The 18415-nt window shown below is 31.5% G+C and overlaps 1 protein-coding gene across 5 annotated transcripts in view; it reads right to left on the bottom strand.

The window, feature by feature from the left end:
• LOC142326441 (uncharacterized) overlaps window positions 1–18415 on the bottom strand; it is a 373983-nt gene that overhangs the window by 168197 nt on the left and 187371 nt on the right. Inside the window, exon 1 of one of the 5 annotated variants that reach the window (XM_075368946.1) lies at window positions 3308–3450. The exons of the other annotated variants lie outside the window; for them this stretch is intronic. Coding sequence (XP_075225061.1) covers window positions 3308–3313 — 6 coding nt within the window. The 5' untranslated portion in view covers window positions 3314–3450. Of the gene's footprint in view, window positions 1–3307; window positions 3451–18415 lie in introns of those variants that run through there. 5 annotated transcript variants of the gene reach the window in all.

Below are 18415 nucleotides of genomic sequence, written 5' to 3'. Positions count from 1 at the left end.
TTTTTTGAAAATACAAGTTCGAGATGTGGGGCAAAAACTGTTTTAAGAAATAATGTTGAACATCTCCTCTAAATCCGATCGACTGAAAGCTTTGGAATATTATATAATTTATTAAGTACATTCATCATAAAAAAGCTCACTTTACCTACAGCACACAAAAACTAAACATTTTAAAATGGCAACACTATTTCGTTTCCATTTTTTATTAACTAAAATTTAATACCTGACCCCGTAGGAGAAGATATCCGTCTTGTTACGATCGCAGTCATAATAGGGTGGGATTCCGTAATCCTAATGGGCATTACCGGAGGTCGTCTTTTAGACCCTTAAAGACACGGGATACCACGGCTGATACCACATATAATCATCAGTTTGGGCTCTGTCAGGATGCCACCACTGTAAATGCCTCGGCAGACATTTCCAAGAAGACACGGAAATTACCCGCGTTTTCCTCTAACACCAAAGGTTTCATACAAACTATTCTCACATCTAACTTTAATCAGACTTTTTTTTTTTTTTAACTTGTTAAGCACCCCAAGGAAACCAGCCTCCGCCTGTGAAGACATAGCATGGTCGCCTTGCAGTGCCGTGGCAGCAGTCTCTGCCCACCCTAGCTGCGTCCTTCCGGAGGATCTCCCACCGGGGTCCCCAAAGCCTCATCGAAGCGAGCCAACCACCTCTTCCGGACAGCTAACTCCCTCCTCCGCTATGGAGCTACCCTCCCCGTCACTAACGTACTTACAGCCGGCACGCCGGCAAGACTAAAGAAGTCTTGAAACGTCAACATTTGCACAAAAAAACCTAAACCCAACATTTTTTACCGATCGTTATGCTCTCTCTTTATGATTATGTTGCAGCAGAGCATAGAGCTATAACCGGGAAAGTAAAAATTAAAATAATATTCCCGCAAACAAAGAAACACGTTATCGATCCTCAAATCTTCATGCGAATGTAATACGTAACCTATATCTGTACCCATATAGAAACACGACTTAACAACGTCCAGCGAAAACTACTGAAGATAAACTGATGATAATTTATACACATGTTCTTATAATTTAAATGCACACTAAGAAAGGGGTTTTAAAAATTACGAGTTTAAAGGGTTATAATGAAGTAGCAATAAAATTTAATATTTTTAAATTTTTCGGTAACAAATGAAATCAATATTAGCTTCATTCTTGGTGCGTATCTTCATATGAATATCTAAAAACTAATTCCTTGATTTTTTTCCAATTCCGAGTCTAAAATGTTAAAATGTATTTGGAATTTTTTATGAAACTCGGCTATTTTTTTTTATTTTCCGGACAATTGGAAAAAATATAAAGTTGATTTTACGTGTGTGTAATTTTCATATAAATATCTAAACCCAAATTTCAAGCTTTATCGAAATTCGAGCTTGAACAGGGTGAAGAAAAATAACAAAAATTTGAAAAATGCTTGCAAATTTTCTCCATTTCCAACTCTACTAAATGAGATATTCACTACATTTTGGATTACAAATACTCTTCAGATAACTAACTAAAAACCATTTTCGGTTTTCTTTGTATTTCGATTTTTTAATGAGTGCGACGGTGTACGGCGCGGCAGATCAACGACACAGCCACTGTTCTTGTATGTACGACGCGACTGGCTGCATCGCTTCCAGTTACACGACTAAAAAACATAAAATAAATATAATTAAAAAAAGAGAAATGAAGTACGGTGACATTAGCCTAGTAGTGTTGTGTTTGTCGGGTATCGATAAGATCCGAGCAAAATATATTTTTATCCGTACGAAGTACGGGTATCCAGTTCCAACTATTGTTTTTAAAGATGGAGGCCGACTGTTCTTAAACTGACATTCTTAGATCGTTCAAAGTTCGGACCCTGTACTGACCAAATTGGTGTATTTGGTTAGTAGAGGATCAAATTACAACGTAGTGATTTTTTTATAATTGAGCAAGCTTTAATTTTTAATTATCATTAATATTCTCACAAGCAGGAGTTTAATAAACACAGGGGGTCCAGTCTGGCTAGACGGACGAAGCCGCGACGGGTCTGCTTATAGATAATAATATATATATAAATAAAATGTAATATAAATGCCTATATAAGGAAAAATACGAGTATATATAGACGTTATTAATATAATTCTATATTTGAAAGTCATTAAATGTATGTTACTTACTCCGGATGAAATTAAATAAAATCCAGTAAAATTAATGAGAGTCATAAATGGTAACATTCGCCGTATTTTAATTATAAATAAAATCTATATAGAACACCTGCAATTGTAAACTTATAGCCGAGCATAAATTAAGATTATTACAGAATATAAATAATACGATGTTGTTCACCATGACATAGTAATCGACACACACGACACACGGTTGCATAATAACCTTCGATTTACAACTTGAATTCTGCGAATAATCTTGCCTGTTCATTTTTATTACAAAAAATGAACATAATAAAAAGATAAGAAACAAGTTTATGTATTGTAATAATAAAATAAATAAATAACAATAAAAGCGAGTAAAATTATCGTCAGGATTATTTTACAAATCGTATTAATGCATTTAACAAGCATCACAAGTGTAACCTTGTTTTAAAAAAAACGTCCTTTATAAATTATACCTCATATATATAATGTGTATAAAATAGTACAACTAATATACAGATTTTACATTATGTTTAAACTATGTTTATCATTTTTTTAAATTTATTATATCTCTTGTACACATGATTAAAAGTTGTTTTTTTTAGCTTGTTTTTTTTTTATATTATATAGACACATACTAATCTAAAATAATTTGCGTCTAGGGGGTTTTCCATATCTTAGAATGTATATCCATCGGAATTATCTCAAAATTAATTCATTAATACTCAAACGGTAAATAATTTTTTTCACATAATTTTAACACCCCTTAAGTAGCTAACATACTTTCTTATGGTAATAATTTAAAAAAAATTTTTTTTCTTTTTTTTACCTTTTACGGATTCAAAGATACATTCTTTTACTAATTAGATGATTCCAATACATTTTTATGTCACTTAGGATATATATTTTAGGTAGTCATTCATCGGTGAGAGGGGAAGAATACTCGTAATTTGTTTGCTTTTTTGTTTTAACTTATATCTTCAGACTGGATTAACTAATTTTATATTAAATTTTGTACGTTGACTTCTATATAAGATTCACTGAAGCCAATCAATTTTGATTACTACGACCGCTGAAAAGGATCAGGAAATACGGTCACCATAAGTAAAGTAATTCAAAATTTTACTCAGAATATAATAATTTTTTGCATATCTCTTTACTTACATACATATTTCGCTTAATTTTTCTCCTAATTATAGCTTGTCTAGGATTAAGTCTTCAATTTTCGAGTTGCATATCTTTGCACCGGTTTTTCTGTGAAATTTATACAACACTTTCCAGGTTTTTTTTATCCAAAGTCTCATGTAACTTACCTACAAACAAAAAAAATAAATAAATAAACAAATATAAAATATTCATGTATAATTATGTTATATTGTTAAATCGGTTAATTGATACAATAAGAAAATATACGTTAATATATATAGGTTACACATAATCACGGAGTTTTTCGTCGATGAACGTTTATAGACATTACCTAACCTAACAGTGAAATGAAAACGGGGGAAAAATAAAATAAGCGTGAAAACATTTTATTTCAGTTCAATTAGAATTTTAATAAATAATACTTTCAAAAAATACCTCGAATTTTGTTAGAAAACGTTTATTTTCCATTTGATGAACAACGGGACTCGAATATGTAATTTTATTAATTTTTTAATATACCTTTACGAATCGCGCCGGTAGATGGCAGTACTTGGTAATACTAGGTAGCGTACAAAAACTTGATATGTACTTGAAATAATAAAATTTAAAAGAAATATATTACAGCTTGTTTTAATAGTAAATGCTGTTATGTAAATAAAAGTAAAGTACTGAAGATGAAACAATGCTTTTAATTCCCATCACTTCTTTTTAAAAAAAAAAAAAATATATATATATATATATATTAGTTTACACGAGATATACTAGTTTCATTAAAATAGTAATAAATAAAACGGAAATAAATGCGATTGGTAAAATCGAATTTAACGATAAAATTCGAGGGTTACACTTGCAAAGTAATATTACATCACGGATCTTCGATTCGTAAAGGCATTATACTAGTTTTATAAAAAAATGAAAAATATGGTATGAAGTGAATGAATATCAACAAAAAATGAAATACGAGTATCAACAAACAAAATTGGCCGTGCAATTCAATTTGTTTGTTCTAGAAAGGCAATAAATTTTAATAAAAAATCCAGAAGATAACAAATCAGTAATTCAATAAAGAAAGTAAAAGAAGAATCTAACAAAACGCAGTGATATAAAAAAAACTTACAATGAAATTGTAAACCGTACGATTAGAGTCTAGCAGATATCATTTTTTCCGCTCAAAAAACAAAAATTTCTGTAATATAAATAAAAATGTTTTTCACAAAACGATAGTGATATCAAAAAAGGTAAGACAATACATTTCTATTATCAAAATGTGTTGTTAATTTAGAATTTTCTTTAAAAAAAAATATGTTAAATATATGTAATACACAATAGATATACAATAATAGATAATAAACAATGGTTCAGCATTCCATATAAGAAAAAAAAATTAGTTACAAAACTCTTTACCGGCCCGATTTCTTTTATATGTAATACGTATCATATTTACAGACAATTCTTACGATTATTCGTTGTTTAATAAATATTTATTATTGTATATCTCTATTATATATATATATATATATATTCTTTTAAAGAAAAATTCTAAATTAATAACAGATTTTGATAATAAAAATGTAGTGTCTTACCATTTTTGATATCAATATCGTTTTGTTAAAATTAGTTTTATTTATATTACAGAAATTTTTGTTTTTTCAGCGGAAGAAATGATATCTGCGAGACTCTTACCGTACGGTTTACTATTTAATTGTAATTTTTTTGGATACATTTTTACGGATGTCATTAAATTTTCTGATTTATTACATTAAATTTATTTATTAGTATGTATGGTGTACGAAGTTAAGCCGTTTTGTTTTTATGTATCATAAACTTACAGCTGATGGCAACTCGACATCCCATTTCTGAAAATCACGTAGCTGAATATTCTGACTGTTACAAAACGAATATTTATCTGCACGCAGATTTATATTTTGTAACATTCGTAACAGGCGGTAAGTTTTAATTTTGTACTTGTTAGAAATTATCCGATATAACTGTTATTTATTTCCATTTCAGTTCATTTTTCTATACGTTTCGCAATCGGGTAGACATAGAACTAAATATTCTTTAAAAAACAAACGATTTGTTGCGGAGACATTCGTAAACAGACTTCAAACGTCGATCAGATAATCTTCCATTAACCTTCAAAAACCTAAAATATGGTAAGTTTACAAAATATTGTAAAGGAATCGAGGTTATTATTACCGGCTAAGAATACTTCACGAAGATAATTTTGAAAGAAGGATGGAATTTTTTGAGAAATTATCATTCGTTTTAAAGCTGATCCTTATTTTTCATGCTCAGCGATACGGTGTAATAAAGAATTGAACGGTTTAGTAAATCGTCACGATTGTATTTATCGGTTTGATGTAAATTTTCGTGTAATAAGGAAGAAAAGACTTAATGTACCTGGAATTTATATTTGGTGTGAGGTGAGAAAAAAAGGAGTGATTGAATCTTATATCTTCAACAAAATGTAACGGTCGATTCATATCTTGAGATGTTATTTCTGAGATACTGGACGATCATAAGTTTAACATCGACCGTCCGTATTTTCGGCAAGAAGATAGCAGCACCACCTGACTGTGCTATTAAAGTTAGAAACTATTTCATCAATTTTTTTCTGAACGCATAGAAAGCCACAGACAACTGAATGGCCCTCACTTTAATATAATATTTCGTTTTGAGGAATCCTCAAAGACTTGGTATTATTTTTTCTAATCCAAACGATCGTTCTTTTTCTGTTTAGCCTCCGGAACCACCGTAAGGTATTACTTCAGAGGATGATATGTATGAGTGTAAATGAAGTGTTCTTCTTCAGTCTCAGGTCGACCGTTTCTGAGATGTGTTTTTAATTGAAACCCGACCACCAAAGAACATCGATATCCACGATCTAGTATTCAAATCCGTATAAAAGTAACTGAATTTACTAGGATTTGAACCTTAGAACTCTTGAATTCGAAATCAGCTGATTTGCGAAGACGCGTTCACCACTAGAACAACCCGACGGATGTATAAATATAATCTTTTCTTTCTTTTTTCTGTTTATCCTCCGGAAATTACCGTTCAGGTATTACTTCAGAGGATGATATGTATGAATGTAAGTGAAGTGTAGTCTTGTATAGTCTTAGGTCGACCATTACTGAGATGTATGGTTAATTGAAACGCAACCACCAAAGAGCACCGGTATCCACGTTCTAGTATTCAAATCCACGTAAAAATATCTGGCTTTACTAGGACTTGAACGCTGGAACTCAACTTCCAAATCAACTGATTTGGGAAGACGCGTTCACCACTAGACCAACCCGGTGGGTTAATCCAAACGACCTGAATCGCTTCAAGCTATCGATAGAAAATTTATTCGATTACGTAAATCGGGATAAAAGTTCATCTGAAAAAATGTGTAATTCCATTGTTAGGTGCTGCCACGAGTGTTCACTTTGATGTAAGTACTAATAATTAAACGAGTACGTACAGTAAACACGTTGATTTCCCACGGGGATGTAGTAGCGACATACCTTTTCATCTGGAGGCCCCGGATAGGAATCCCGGTCAGAAATGGCACAAAATTGTATGATTATTTCTGGTTAAGTAATTACCTAGATAACTGTAATTCTACGGATGTCGTAAACTCGAGCACTGATAACAGTAATTAAGGTAAATTCCTACAGTACTTTTTTACACTAAATAAATATTTACAGTAGCGTGTTTTTTTTTCAGTAGATGAGATGAGTGATTTGTAGCGTGTGTAAAAATGCCATGACTGACCGGGATTCGAACCCGGGACCTCCGGGTAAAAGGCCGAGACGTTACCACTTGCGCCGCGAGAGAACAGTGATTTTACTGAGATTATGCAAATAAAAAAAAACTGTTATACGTTCAATCTTCTACGGGGATTTCATTACTATAATGTAAAAAAGAAACAATATTTTTTTACTTTTTTCTAACTTGGGTACGCTTTGTAAATGGTGTGTGTGAGAACTGCTTACGATCTGTCTACACATTCACATTGTAATAAGTACAAAAATGATATAATATCTAAGATCTGATAAATTTAACGATGGATCATTAATTGTGATTCATTCGTTGAATATTAAATAAAAATAAAAATACAATAATGATTTTTTTATAATTTACGAGGCTTTTTATTAATTTCTATCATATCTATAATTTGTCTAGACGTTGTTCATAATGTTGTTTTTAATGTTATATAAACTTAAAGAAAAGAGTTCATATCTCGATTCACATCTGTTTTATCTGTTTTCACATCACGGAACGCAAAGTTTGAACCGACTTTAACTGAAGAAGAAAGATAAATTTTTCTCTCTTAACTAAATTTAAACTATACATTAATTTAATTTATTTTCAGATGTTCCAGGTCCCGAATTAATGAAACAAACCTTTTTCCTTTGATTAACCTTTTTTTTAGTTTACTAATCTTTGTTTTTCAAAATACATTAATGAGTGAAAAAACTAATCTTCTAAATCGGTATAACATAAAATCTAATTCAACTTTAAAAAGTGTCTCGTTTTATTTATTAAAACACTACTAGGAAAAAACCAGCTCTTGCGCTAGCAGCATAGCTAAGTCAGAAAAACGTAATAAAAAAGAAACTCAGAACATACACAGATAAGACAGAGAAAGTAAAAAAATGAAAAAATAAAGTAAAAAGAGTAGAATCATCCAAAAATGGTTAGCTCTCGTAATATATATATTACTTTCCCGCCTAACGTTATACCAGTGCTACAGAAGGGAAAGTATGGTAAACGATCCAGTTTGGACATATGCGGTTTTCATCGGAAGTTTACATTTTGACACTTAAGGAACCCAAAAACCGCAAGGAAATTTTCCGGATCTTCGAATGTACTTGTATATGTTCGGTTTTTGGTGTTGGCCTCTAAATCACCTTACATCTCCAGAATTACCGATTTTGACCAAACTCGGTCAGATTACTTCTATATATGGAGCAATGATGCCAATAAATTTTCAACTAAAACGGCCAAGGAGAGGAGGCTGGTAGAGCAAGGTCATCCTCAGTATCTTTAAGGTTTCGCCTAATCGTCTTATTTTTCTTAGGCGCATTTGTTAACGATAAAAAATAATATTTCCAAAAAGTTTTTGAAAAATTTCCCAGCCACTCTAAAACATGTTCTAAATAAACTAGTGGCTAAGTGAATACAGTGTGTCATTAGTACCACCTCTCACCAAAGGAGCGCTAGCGTAGGACTGACTTACAGCTGCTGTAGTCGTCATCTACGTTGTAACGTCACAAATGAGCGGTAAAATTAAATAAATGAATAATATTTAGTGTAAAAAAGTATTTAAAGTGGTTACTAGTAGCCACACACGCGCGAATGAAACAGGTATGCGCAAGCGCTTTAGTTAGAATAATTGAATTAAATAAACAAAAAATATTATATTTAAATAAAATGATATACGTATATTTTAAATTAAGTTATGTGACATAACAGCCATGCAACAGAAAAAAGCCGTGTGGCGGGAAAGTCCTACAACTGTGTGGCCAGTTTTTTTTTATTTTATTAAAATAAATAAATTACTAGGTACAATAATCCAAACCCACCGGGTTGGTCTAGTGGTTAACGCGTCTTCCCAATTCAGCAGATTTGGAAGTCGAGAGTTACAGCGTGCAAATCCTAGTAAAGCCAGTTATTTTTACACGGATTTGAATATTAGATCGTGGATACCGGTGTTCTTTGGCGGTTGGGTTTTAATTAACCACACATCTCAGGAATGGTCGAACTGAGAATGTACAAGTGTACACACTGCATTTACACTCATACATATCATCCTCATTCATCCTCTGAAGAATTATCTAAACGGTAGTTACCGGAGGCTAAACAGGAAAAAGAAAGAAAGAAAGAAAAGGTACGATAATCCAATTTTAAGAGAAGTAAATTGTCCGTAATCCACTTCACAATAATATTTGTTTTCATTAATCAAAAATTTTTAAAAAAATATTGTATTCCTATTTAAGACCTACTTTTTGTTTTCTAGCGAACGTTAAAAAATGTTTGAAATTATATAAGAACTACTTGTAATAGGACGAATGTCACTACTGAGATGAGATCGAAATTTATTTCTATTTTTAAATAAGTAATAAACTGTGCGTTTTATTGGGGTTGGCAAGAAAATAATTTCGATTTTCACAAATAGATCATTTATATTTGTTTTGAAGAAGTTCTATAAATGTCATGATTTTTTTCTTTTGCCATTATCATTTGTCACTTTTACCGTACTTTAAAAGCAAATTGCGCGTAATTTTGTTTGCCCTTCTTGGTTTACGGTCGATTTTAACATGCAGTTCAAAAACGAAAATTTTCAACATATTTTATTTCTTTATTTCAGTAAAGGAAAGAAACCTACTAAAGCTTAAAAATATGTGAAGTTTACAGTGTTGATCGTTTAATAGAACGCACGCGTCAGAATAGGTTTAAAAAATTCCGTTCTGGAGATTTTTCACTCTAAGATGACCGAAGTTCTGGTCTACTTTCTGAAATCGATGAAGACCAAATCAAAGCTATAATCGAATCGGATCGTCATATAACTCAGCGAGAGGTTAAATAAATCGTACACAATGATTGAAAATCACACTGAATGTCTTGGATTCATTAAGAAGCTCGATATATTCGGGTTCCTCATGAATTGAAAGATTCTCTTGACACAACGAATCGATATTTTCGATATGCATTTCATACGCGATGAAGGCGAACCTTTTTTGAAACGAATCATCACTGATAATAAAAATAATTAGTTTACAATAACATCAATCGAAAAAGATCATAGTCCCAGCATGAGAAATTAGATAAAGCCACAACGAAAGCGGAATCGCATCAAAATCAGATCATGCGGTCAAATAAGTGGGATTACAAGAATTTTTGTATTTTGAGCTTTTTTTTTCCTGTTTAGCCACCGGTAATTACCTTATAGATAATACTTCAGAGGATGAATGGAGGATGATGTATAGATGAAAAGTATAGTCTTGTACAGTCTCAGTTCGACCATTCCTGAAATGTGTGGTTAATTGAAACTCAACCACCAAAGAACACCGGTACCCACGATCTAGTATTCAAATCCGTGTAAAAATAACTGACTTTACTAGGACTTGAACGCTAGAACTCTCGACTTCCAAATCAGCTGATTTGGAAAGACGCGTTCACCACTAAACCGACCCGGTGGGTTTATGTATTTTGAGCTACTTTCAGGGAACTAAACGATCGATTCAGATGTTTAATGTCAACAACTAATGAAACTGGTGGTAGCAATAAAAAACGGGCAGAATCGGCAAATAGGAAAGGAATCGTGTTCCAAGAACATGATGCAAGGCCTCATATATATTTGGTAACTAACTCAACTGTGGAAAATTATTGGAGCTCAGTCGGCAAGTGATGTCTTATCCCCAATATAGCCCGTATCTAGCGCCATCAGATTATAATTTATTTCAAAGTTTGCGAAACTCTGACTGATAAAACTTTCACCGATGAAAATGACGATGACCTGAAATCGCACTGGGTTCGTATTCGTATTATACGAAGGTTTTAATCCAGAGACCGAGGCCCTAGCTCCGTTGAAGATTAAGATATTAATTATTTCTTCGGTCCCAAGAAGGATGAAGATGTGAATTAAAGATATTCATTAAAGAAATAAAAGATTAATCCTTTTACTTCGTTAGTTTCTTTTAGTTATCACAATTATTATTATTATTCTGTCTTTTGTAATTAAGTTTTGTTTTTAGGTTTCTATAAAGCCTGAATACTTTAATTGTTGTTTATCAGTATTTTTCTCACAATCATAATGATAACAAACAGTGTGGGGACCCAGGGGGCAGAGCCCTCTGGCTAGACAGGAATGGCGAACGAAACGAGCTCTGCCGGTATCCAAGTCGCCGGTCTTCCTGGGAACACGAGAATGGCGAGCGAAGCGAGCTCTGAGACCCTGGGGTAAGCCCCGTGGCCCCCTAGGATCCCCTGAGTCGGCTTCGGGGTTCGCCTGCACCGACATAGGCCCTGAGGTTCCAGGTTCTGGCTAGAAGGGCCGGCTAGTATATATATATATATATATATATATATATATATATATATATATATATATATATATAGAATTAAGTTCTGACTGTTAAACCAAAATGGCGACTACAAATGTCATTCCGTTAATTAAAAATTGAAAAAGTTAATTATTAAAATTTTTCAAATACTAATTTTTTGATACTGTTTTGCTTGTCTGTCAAATATCTTTAAAACAAATATCACATGATCACATATTCCATTTAAAACTTTTGAGCCGCCCTTGCTCAAAAACTCCAAATTTGGGCATTTTTTCAAAAACTTTAAATTTGGGCTTACTGAGTTAGCTTTTCTTGTCGGAGAAAAGAAAGGCTAAGATACTGGGAAGGGTAGAAAATAACACTCAAATAAATTATCTAATAATGAGTAATGGTAAAAAAAAATTATTTAAAATCAGGTTTAAAGATAAAAAAGTGATTCTCTTTAGCTCATGATCAGATTACAATTTATTATCGTTTAAAATACGGAAAAAAATTATTGCCTTACAGATTATTTCACACTAATATATTTATCTTCAGCCAACACCAGAAATGGGATATTATACCGCAAACCTGGCTTTTTAAATAATCTATAAAGACCTATAATAAAGGAATTTTAATAAGTCACGTTTGTTAAACATTAGAATTACGTAATCTTATTTTAAACTTTAAAGATCAAGGACATGGATTAAAAAAAATGTAACGGAGAGGTGTTTATATTTGTATTTAAACCTTTTATTAAGCTGATTAAATCTTTTTATAGAAAAAAAAAAAATATTTCAAGTTTTCCAAAAATCTTATTAATAAGTTTGTTTTTCTTGTGTAATTTCACTTCCAATTTTTAATGCTAAATAAAATGCAAGATTGTTCATGTTTGTTATACCACTACGTTATTTTTAACTTTTCTACAAAAATACAAAACTATCTTTCAGATTTATTATTTTCAAGGGCTGAATATTTTACTATTTCAATAAAAGGATTTGTCAACTTGAAATAGAATTTCTCTCCAAATAGAAAGAGGCTTTGTGTTTGTGTGTGTGTGTGTGTGTACGCGCGCGCGCGCGTGTTTAAGTGACCGTATGTGTCTCTAATTTTCATGTTATTTCAATGTACCTATTTACATGCGTAATTTATAAATATGTACTTCCTCAACTCAGTCAGAGGAATTTTTCTATTTTAAAGTTGAGAATTGGTTATTAGCCATATTCTTAATTATGAGCCAATTTGTATGCACAAAGAAACAGAACATTTCAGGACATGTTCTGTAAGTGATAATAAAGAAAGGGTTGTATATGTAGGTCAGGAGACGGTTTTTTTTTAATAATAAGTAAAGTTAATAACTTAAGAAAGTTAAGGCGATATTTTGTTTTTTCGAAAACCCCTCCCACCCATTTCCACCCCCATCCACCATTATCGAACTCGATCGAGATTTTGGGTCGTTATATTATATGCATCAATTTGAAATTGATTGGCGCAAAATTACGTCAGAAGAAAGTTAAATATATTTATAAATGCATATATAAACTTTTGAAGTGACGGTGGTTTTGAGGTCTGGGGGATGTGAAACACGAAGATATGTCAAAATTTTACGAAAGTTGAATCATGGTACCCGTTACAATAGGTAGCTTTCTTATGAAATTTAACTAAAAACTGTTTATTTCTATACTTGTTAAATACAAAATTACGTTTTATTATATTGAAATCTTTTAATTTTTGAAGCCAAGATGCTCAACAAAATAGAACAATAATAAACATTTTTAATATTAGTTAGTATATTAGCATCACAATTTCGAAAAGTTTTTTCAACTTTTTGCAGATTTTGGAGCTCATACATCAGGATACTTGTTTAATGAAAATATTTGCTGAAATATATCTTAAATAAATTAAAATCGAAATTAAAAAAAAAGTTTTTCGACTTTTTTTTTTAATTTGGGAGCTAACCCATTAGGGAAGGAGTGTTAATTTATTCTAGTGACTTTACTGTTTAATAAAATAAGTTTTGAACATTACAAATTTGATATAACGAATTTTTTTTTCATTTGATGCTCCCGTACTCAAGGGGAAGAATTAGAGTAAAATTAATTTTTAAGAAAATGGTTCCTAAATGCTGATAATAAATGTAAAAAAAGAACATTTTATAATTGTTTTAAAGAATGCAAAGATACATCCGTGATTCTAAATAAACAACGTTGTAATTTTCTAGAAAGGAATGAAATTCTCGGTTAATTTTATTTTCAAAAAATACTAAAGAGCAAGGACTATGAAAAGAAATTAAGATTTTTACATTCTAAATGCGATGGGTGCGAGATGCATTTAAATTAAAAAGGAAAAATTAATTTAAAAAATATTATTCGTTACCCGTGGTAGTTCGAAGACCTATTGATGCAAAAAAATATAAATATAAAAATCTTCCGTTAACTTCTTTTCTGAAGCAAGTTATAGTTAAAAAAAGAAAAATATATAAAATAATTGTCTGGGAAGGGTTGAATATTATATAACAATTTTTGTTAATTTATATCTCGATAAAAAACTTAAACTTTTGTAAGAAAAACCCTTTTTTTAAACTGACCCGACAAAGGTTTGTAATTTTATTTCGGCTAAAACGACTAAAAAAGAATTGTAAAGCCAAATACAGGCCAACATACAGAATGTCCCACATTTTTTTTGATTTAGTATTACTCGCCCATTCTTCCACCGATTCTATTGAAAATTTACAGATCATTTAACGAAGGTTCTAAAAATGTTCTGTGAAAATTTCAACCTTCTTGTATTTATAGAAACAAAATAGCGGCTTTCAAATAAAAACATCAATTTCAGATAAACTACATATTTTAGTAATTACAAAATAGCTGATAAAAAATGATTCAAAAAAGTATTGTTACACAGCTGTTCAAATTGAATAAAACTAGTTATCACCATGACTAAATATCGAACTGTTTTTAATTATTATTATTATTCTAGTTGACGCGTTTCAGAGTACATAAATTTTAAAAGCTACATTTATCACTGAGTCTTCGTGTGTTGGAAACGTCGAATAAATAGCGATGTTAAGCTCTTCCCAATCACCATACCTACTGTCATGGCCTCTTTTGCTTTGTCCCTCCCGCTCTAACGGTTGGTTATACGATTTCTTGAAACTAATCTTTCTGATTCTTTATTTTAACAATTTAAATTTTTTAAATGTTAGATCGATTGTTTACTTGTTCGTTTATTACTTCCTGTCCTAAGCTAAAATTAAAAAAATACTACAACAAGTAAGAAAACACTAAATAAATAAACATCGCTAGTTATTTCACGATTACAAATTAGGAAGACTCAATGTTAATTAGTTTTGAGAAAGGAGGTACGAAACGCGTCAACTACGAATGCTGTGACAATGATAACGGTAGAAAATAACTCTGAAATCAATTATGATAATCCTAATGAAAATATTAAATATTGTGAAAATTAAAATGAATTTTAAGATAACAAACAATTGTAAGGAAATATTCTGAGAAATATCCAGACAAAAGAACGAAGCGTTGAACTAGTATAATTCCAGAATAGTAGCCTGTTTTTATATCCCCTCTACTATCGTATATTACTAAAAAGAATGTAATTTATTAACAAACAAAAAAAAAAACAATTTATTCATGGTCAACTACAAACTCTTTTACAATAATAATTTAATAAAAAGAAATGAAAAGGAAAACGGCTATCTGAAATTCAATTCGATTTAAATTTAATAAAACTTTACGTAAAAATTAACTTTAATAACAGTTACCTGATAGAAATTTTACTCTGGATTAGTATTTACATACATATTTTTTACAACATATGAGTACATAACGACTGACTGATGTATTTATATTTTTTTTTTCTAACCTTGAATTATATTCTATTAATTTGCGTAAAACAAAAAGAGAATTAAGAATCATTATAAAACCAAAAAACTAAATTAGTAGTAAAAATAATACCTTGACTGGTATACATATTTAAAAGACACGGTATTTGTTTTTTTAATTAATAAAAAAAACGGTAGCCATCCATTCGTATCGCTGCATTCCATTGCTTTTTTTTAAAGTATATTTCGGAGGTTTTTTGTTTTACAGAATTTAATAAACGTAATAATCAGGATAATATAATAATAAAAAAGTAAAATTATGTAGGTTTTTCTTGCTAACACCCAGAGATGTACTAACCGCCAAATAAATTTGGCGGGTTACTATGCCGTCAGAAAAATCTTTGATAAAAAAAATTAATTATACGATTAAAATCATCAACCATTTCTCAGTAAAAATATATGAAAAAACTTAAGTATTGTAGACGTGAGACGTCTTTAAAATCACACTAAAACATACGGGTACAGAACAAAAAATTGTAGCGTAATGAAAAGGTCTATATTGTGCTGCATTAATAACTCCCTAACTATTAGTCTCACGCGGTTTCATTTTATAACTTTCACGGTCAGCTCGCCGATACGACTTTGACTTTACGTCATTTGCGAGCGAGTTGGAATGCGCAGATCGGCCAAAACTGGCGCTCTCGCTCATTTCCATCCAGTGTAGCTCACGACTTAGAAGTGATAGCGCGGTGATTCGTGTGTTTGTGTTTAGAGTTTGTCGAGAAAGACCGATTTAAGTAATATAAGTGTATTTTGGACAATATTACCGTGTAAAAGTTAAAGTAAATATGTAAAAAAGTATAAAAATTCAATATGTCAGCTTCAGCACGCACAAAAGTCAGCCGGAAATATTAATTACGAATACCGTTGGAAAGGGGAGGTTATAGGCCACGCACAGGTATTCCGATGTCCGGTGCCGAGCGAGCGAGGCTGTTTCAAAAGCTTCGCAAAGCTGGCACGGCGCGCTCAGTGAACGACGCCGACCGCGCGAGCACCTCTACCTCTACTTATTATGCCTTACGTTTCTACCTTCTCATATCACAGATCGATGTTGAACAAAATTGCCCTCGAATATTTGTCGAAATAAATAAATATCACGTTCCACGGCACCACGGCAATGTATGTTTTTTAATGTTAAAATTAAATTTAGTACGAAGTCAATGCCTTGTTTTTATTTCAATTACACTAAAAAAAAATTGTGATACAAAGAGATACACTAAAAGTGACTCGCTGACATACAGACCGAACAGTTTATCTGTACTGTTGACTAAATGAAGGAACTAAAATTTTCCATTGCAGACTTTCAGTTTTCTTCAAAAGATACGAAGGTGGCTCTCCTATTTAACTGTTCAGATAAGTTAGTCGATCTGTAGCTCGGAGGAACTTCATTCAAGATCTGTAACGTTTCACGATAAACCAAGGGCCGACCCTATAGGGCCAACCCTATAAAAGGGTTGCTGTATTTTATTAACACCCAATTAAATTATAACTAGTGTACTGAATTTTTAAAACAAACGAGTACAACAGCCGCTGAGGAATTTAATCTGGTTAATTGAATATAGTTACCAATCGTTTGAACGGGACAGGTATATTTTGAAACGATAAGACTATTGTAGGTTTCCTAGATGTAAATACCAGTACAGTGGGTGACCTTATCGTTAAATTACTGTACTAAAATAATGTATAACAAAATACGAAAAAAATAAATTTAAGTTTTGGTTTAATAACGAATTTCGTTTAAATTAACCCGTAAATTTTGGTTTAATGAACGGGACAATATTAATTCATATGTTTTCAATTTTTAATAAATTACTGAACCGATTTACAAGATTTTCTGGTGAATTAATTTAAAATACAAATGATAAATATTGTTATACGGAAACAATATCACTCTATCAACCAATTTTTTAATGTATTAATCAAAAAATTGTTAAAAAGCGGGCAAATGTGTACATAACACATTCCCTACTTCTGGGTTTTCGAGATATGACACGAAAACCTCTTACAAATAATTTTGATATCCTGCCACCCCTAAATCGTAAATAAAATATAAGTTTTATAGACCTAAAACTTTGGAATTTTGAATAACTTAATACTTTAATCGAATTAAAGCTCGATTTTCTACGGCAAGAAAGTAATTTCGGTTTTGTATTGTGAAATAAAATTTTCTTTTTTTTATACAACGAATGAACTTTAATCGATTATATATTTTCCACTTTGTCCGATAACGTTTTACCATTAACATGATTATATCATCTTCTGGGCCTTAACAGCAAAAAGCTGAACAGGGTGTGATTTCATTCAGGTCATCGTCGTCAACATCAGTGAAAGTTTTATCAGTCAAAGAGTTTTGCAAACTTCGAAAAAATGATAATCTGGTTCTCGACCGACCTTCAATAATTTTCCACAGATAAGTTAGTTGCCAAAGATATGTGAGGGCTTGCATCATGTTTTTGGAACACGAGTCCTTTCCTATTTGCCAAATCAGGCGGTTTTTCTTTGATTGCTTCATCCAGTCTCATTAGTTGTTGATAGTAAACATCCGAACTGATCGTTTAGTTCATCGATTCACAAACTTTTTCGCCTACCGCCGAACATTGAGAATCAAAAATTTCTAGCATCCCCGCAATTTTGAAACTTACCAATCTAAGCAAGGTATCAATAGCTTGGCATTAGATCGGGAGATGTGCAGCATTAAAGACAAAAGTGGCCTTTTCTCTTTGAAGCGGAATATTTCGGTTGAGAAAAATCGTGGAGACATAAAAAAAGAAATTAAAGGTAAAGTCTTACTTTTAAAAGATTTTAATTCAGTTTACTGAAAAAAAATCGTTTCCCCCATGCGCTTGACCAAACGCGAAGAAAAACTTTCAAATTTTTAAAACTTTTCTTCTCACTGATTTTTTTTTAATTTGATGATTTTTGAAATCTGAAGTGTACTATCAAAAAGTAGAGTATTCAAGATTTAATATTTTTTTTTTATTTGTCTCTCTAAGCCTCTTGGTTGCAAAGTTAAAGTAATTTGAATACAACAATTTTTATCATAAAATATAGGTGTCCCTTAATTTTTTGTGCTGGTTTAGTAGGTATGTAATTTAAGTTTGAAATATCAGGAAAACATCATTTTTGCCTTTTTTTTTAATCACCCAACGGATTCCTAGACCGCCTGAACGCCCCCAATTTTTTGGGACT

Source organism: Lycorma delicatula, chromosome 6 (assembly GCF_047948215.1).
Source record: "Lycorma delicatula isolate Av1 chromosome 6, ASM4794821v1, whole genome shotgun sequence".
NCBI lineage: Eukaryota > Metazoa > Arthropoda > Insecta > Hemiptera > Fulgoridae > Lycorma > Lycorma delicatula.
Note: the sequence above shows the minus strand (reverse complement) of the source record. Positions and strands in the feature narration are given on the sequence as shown.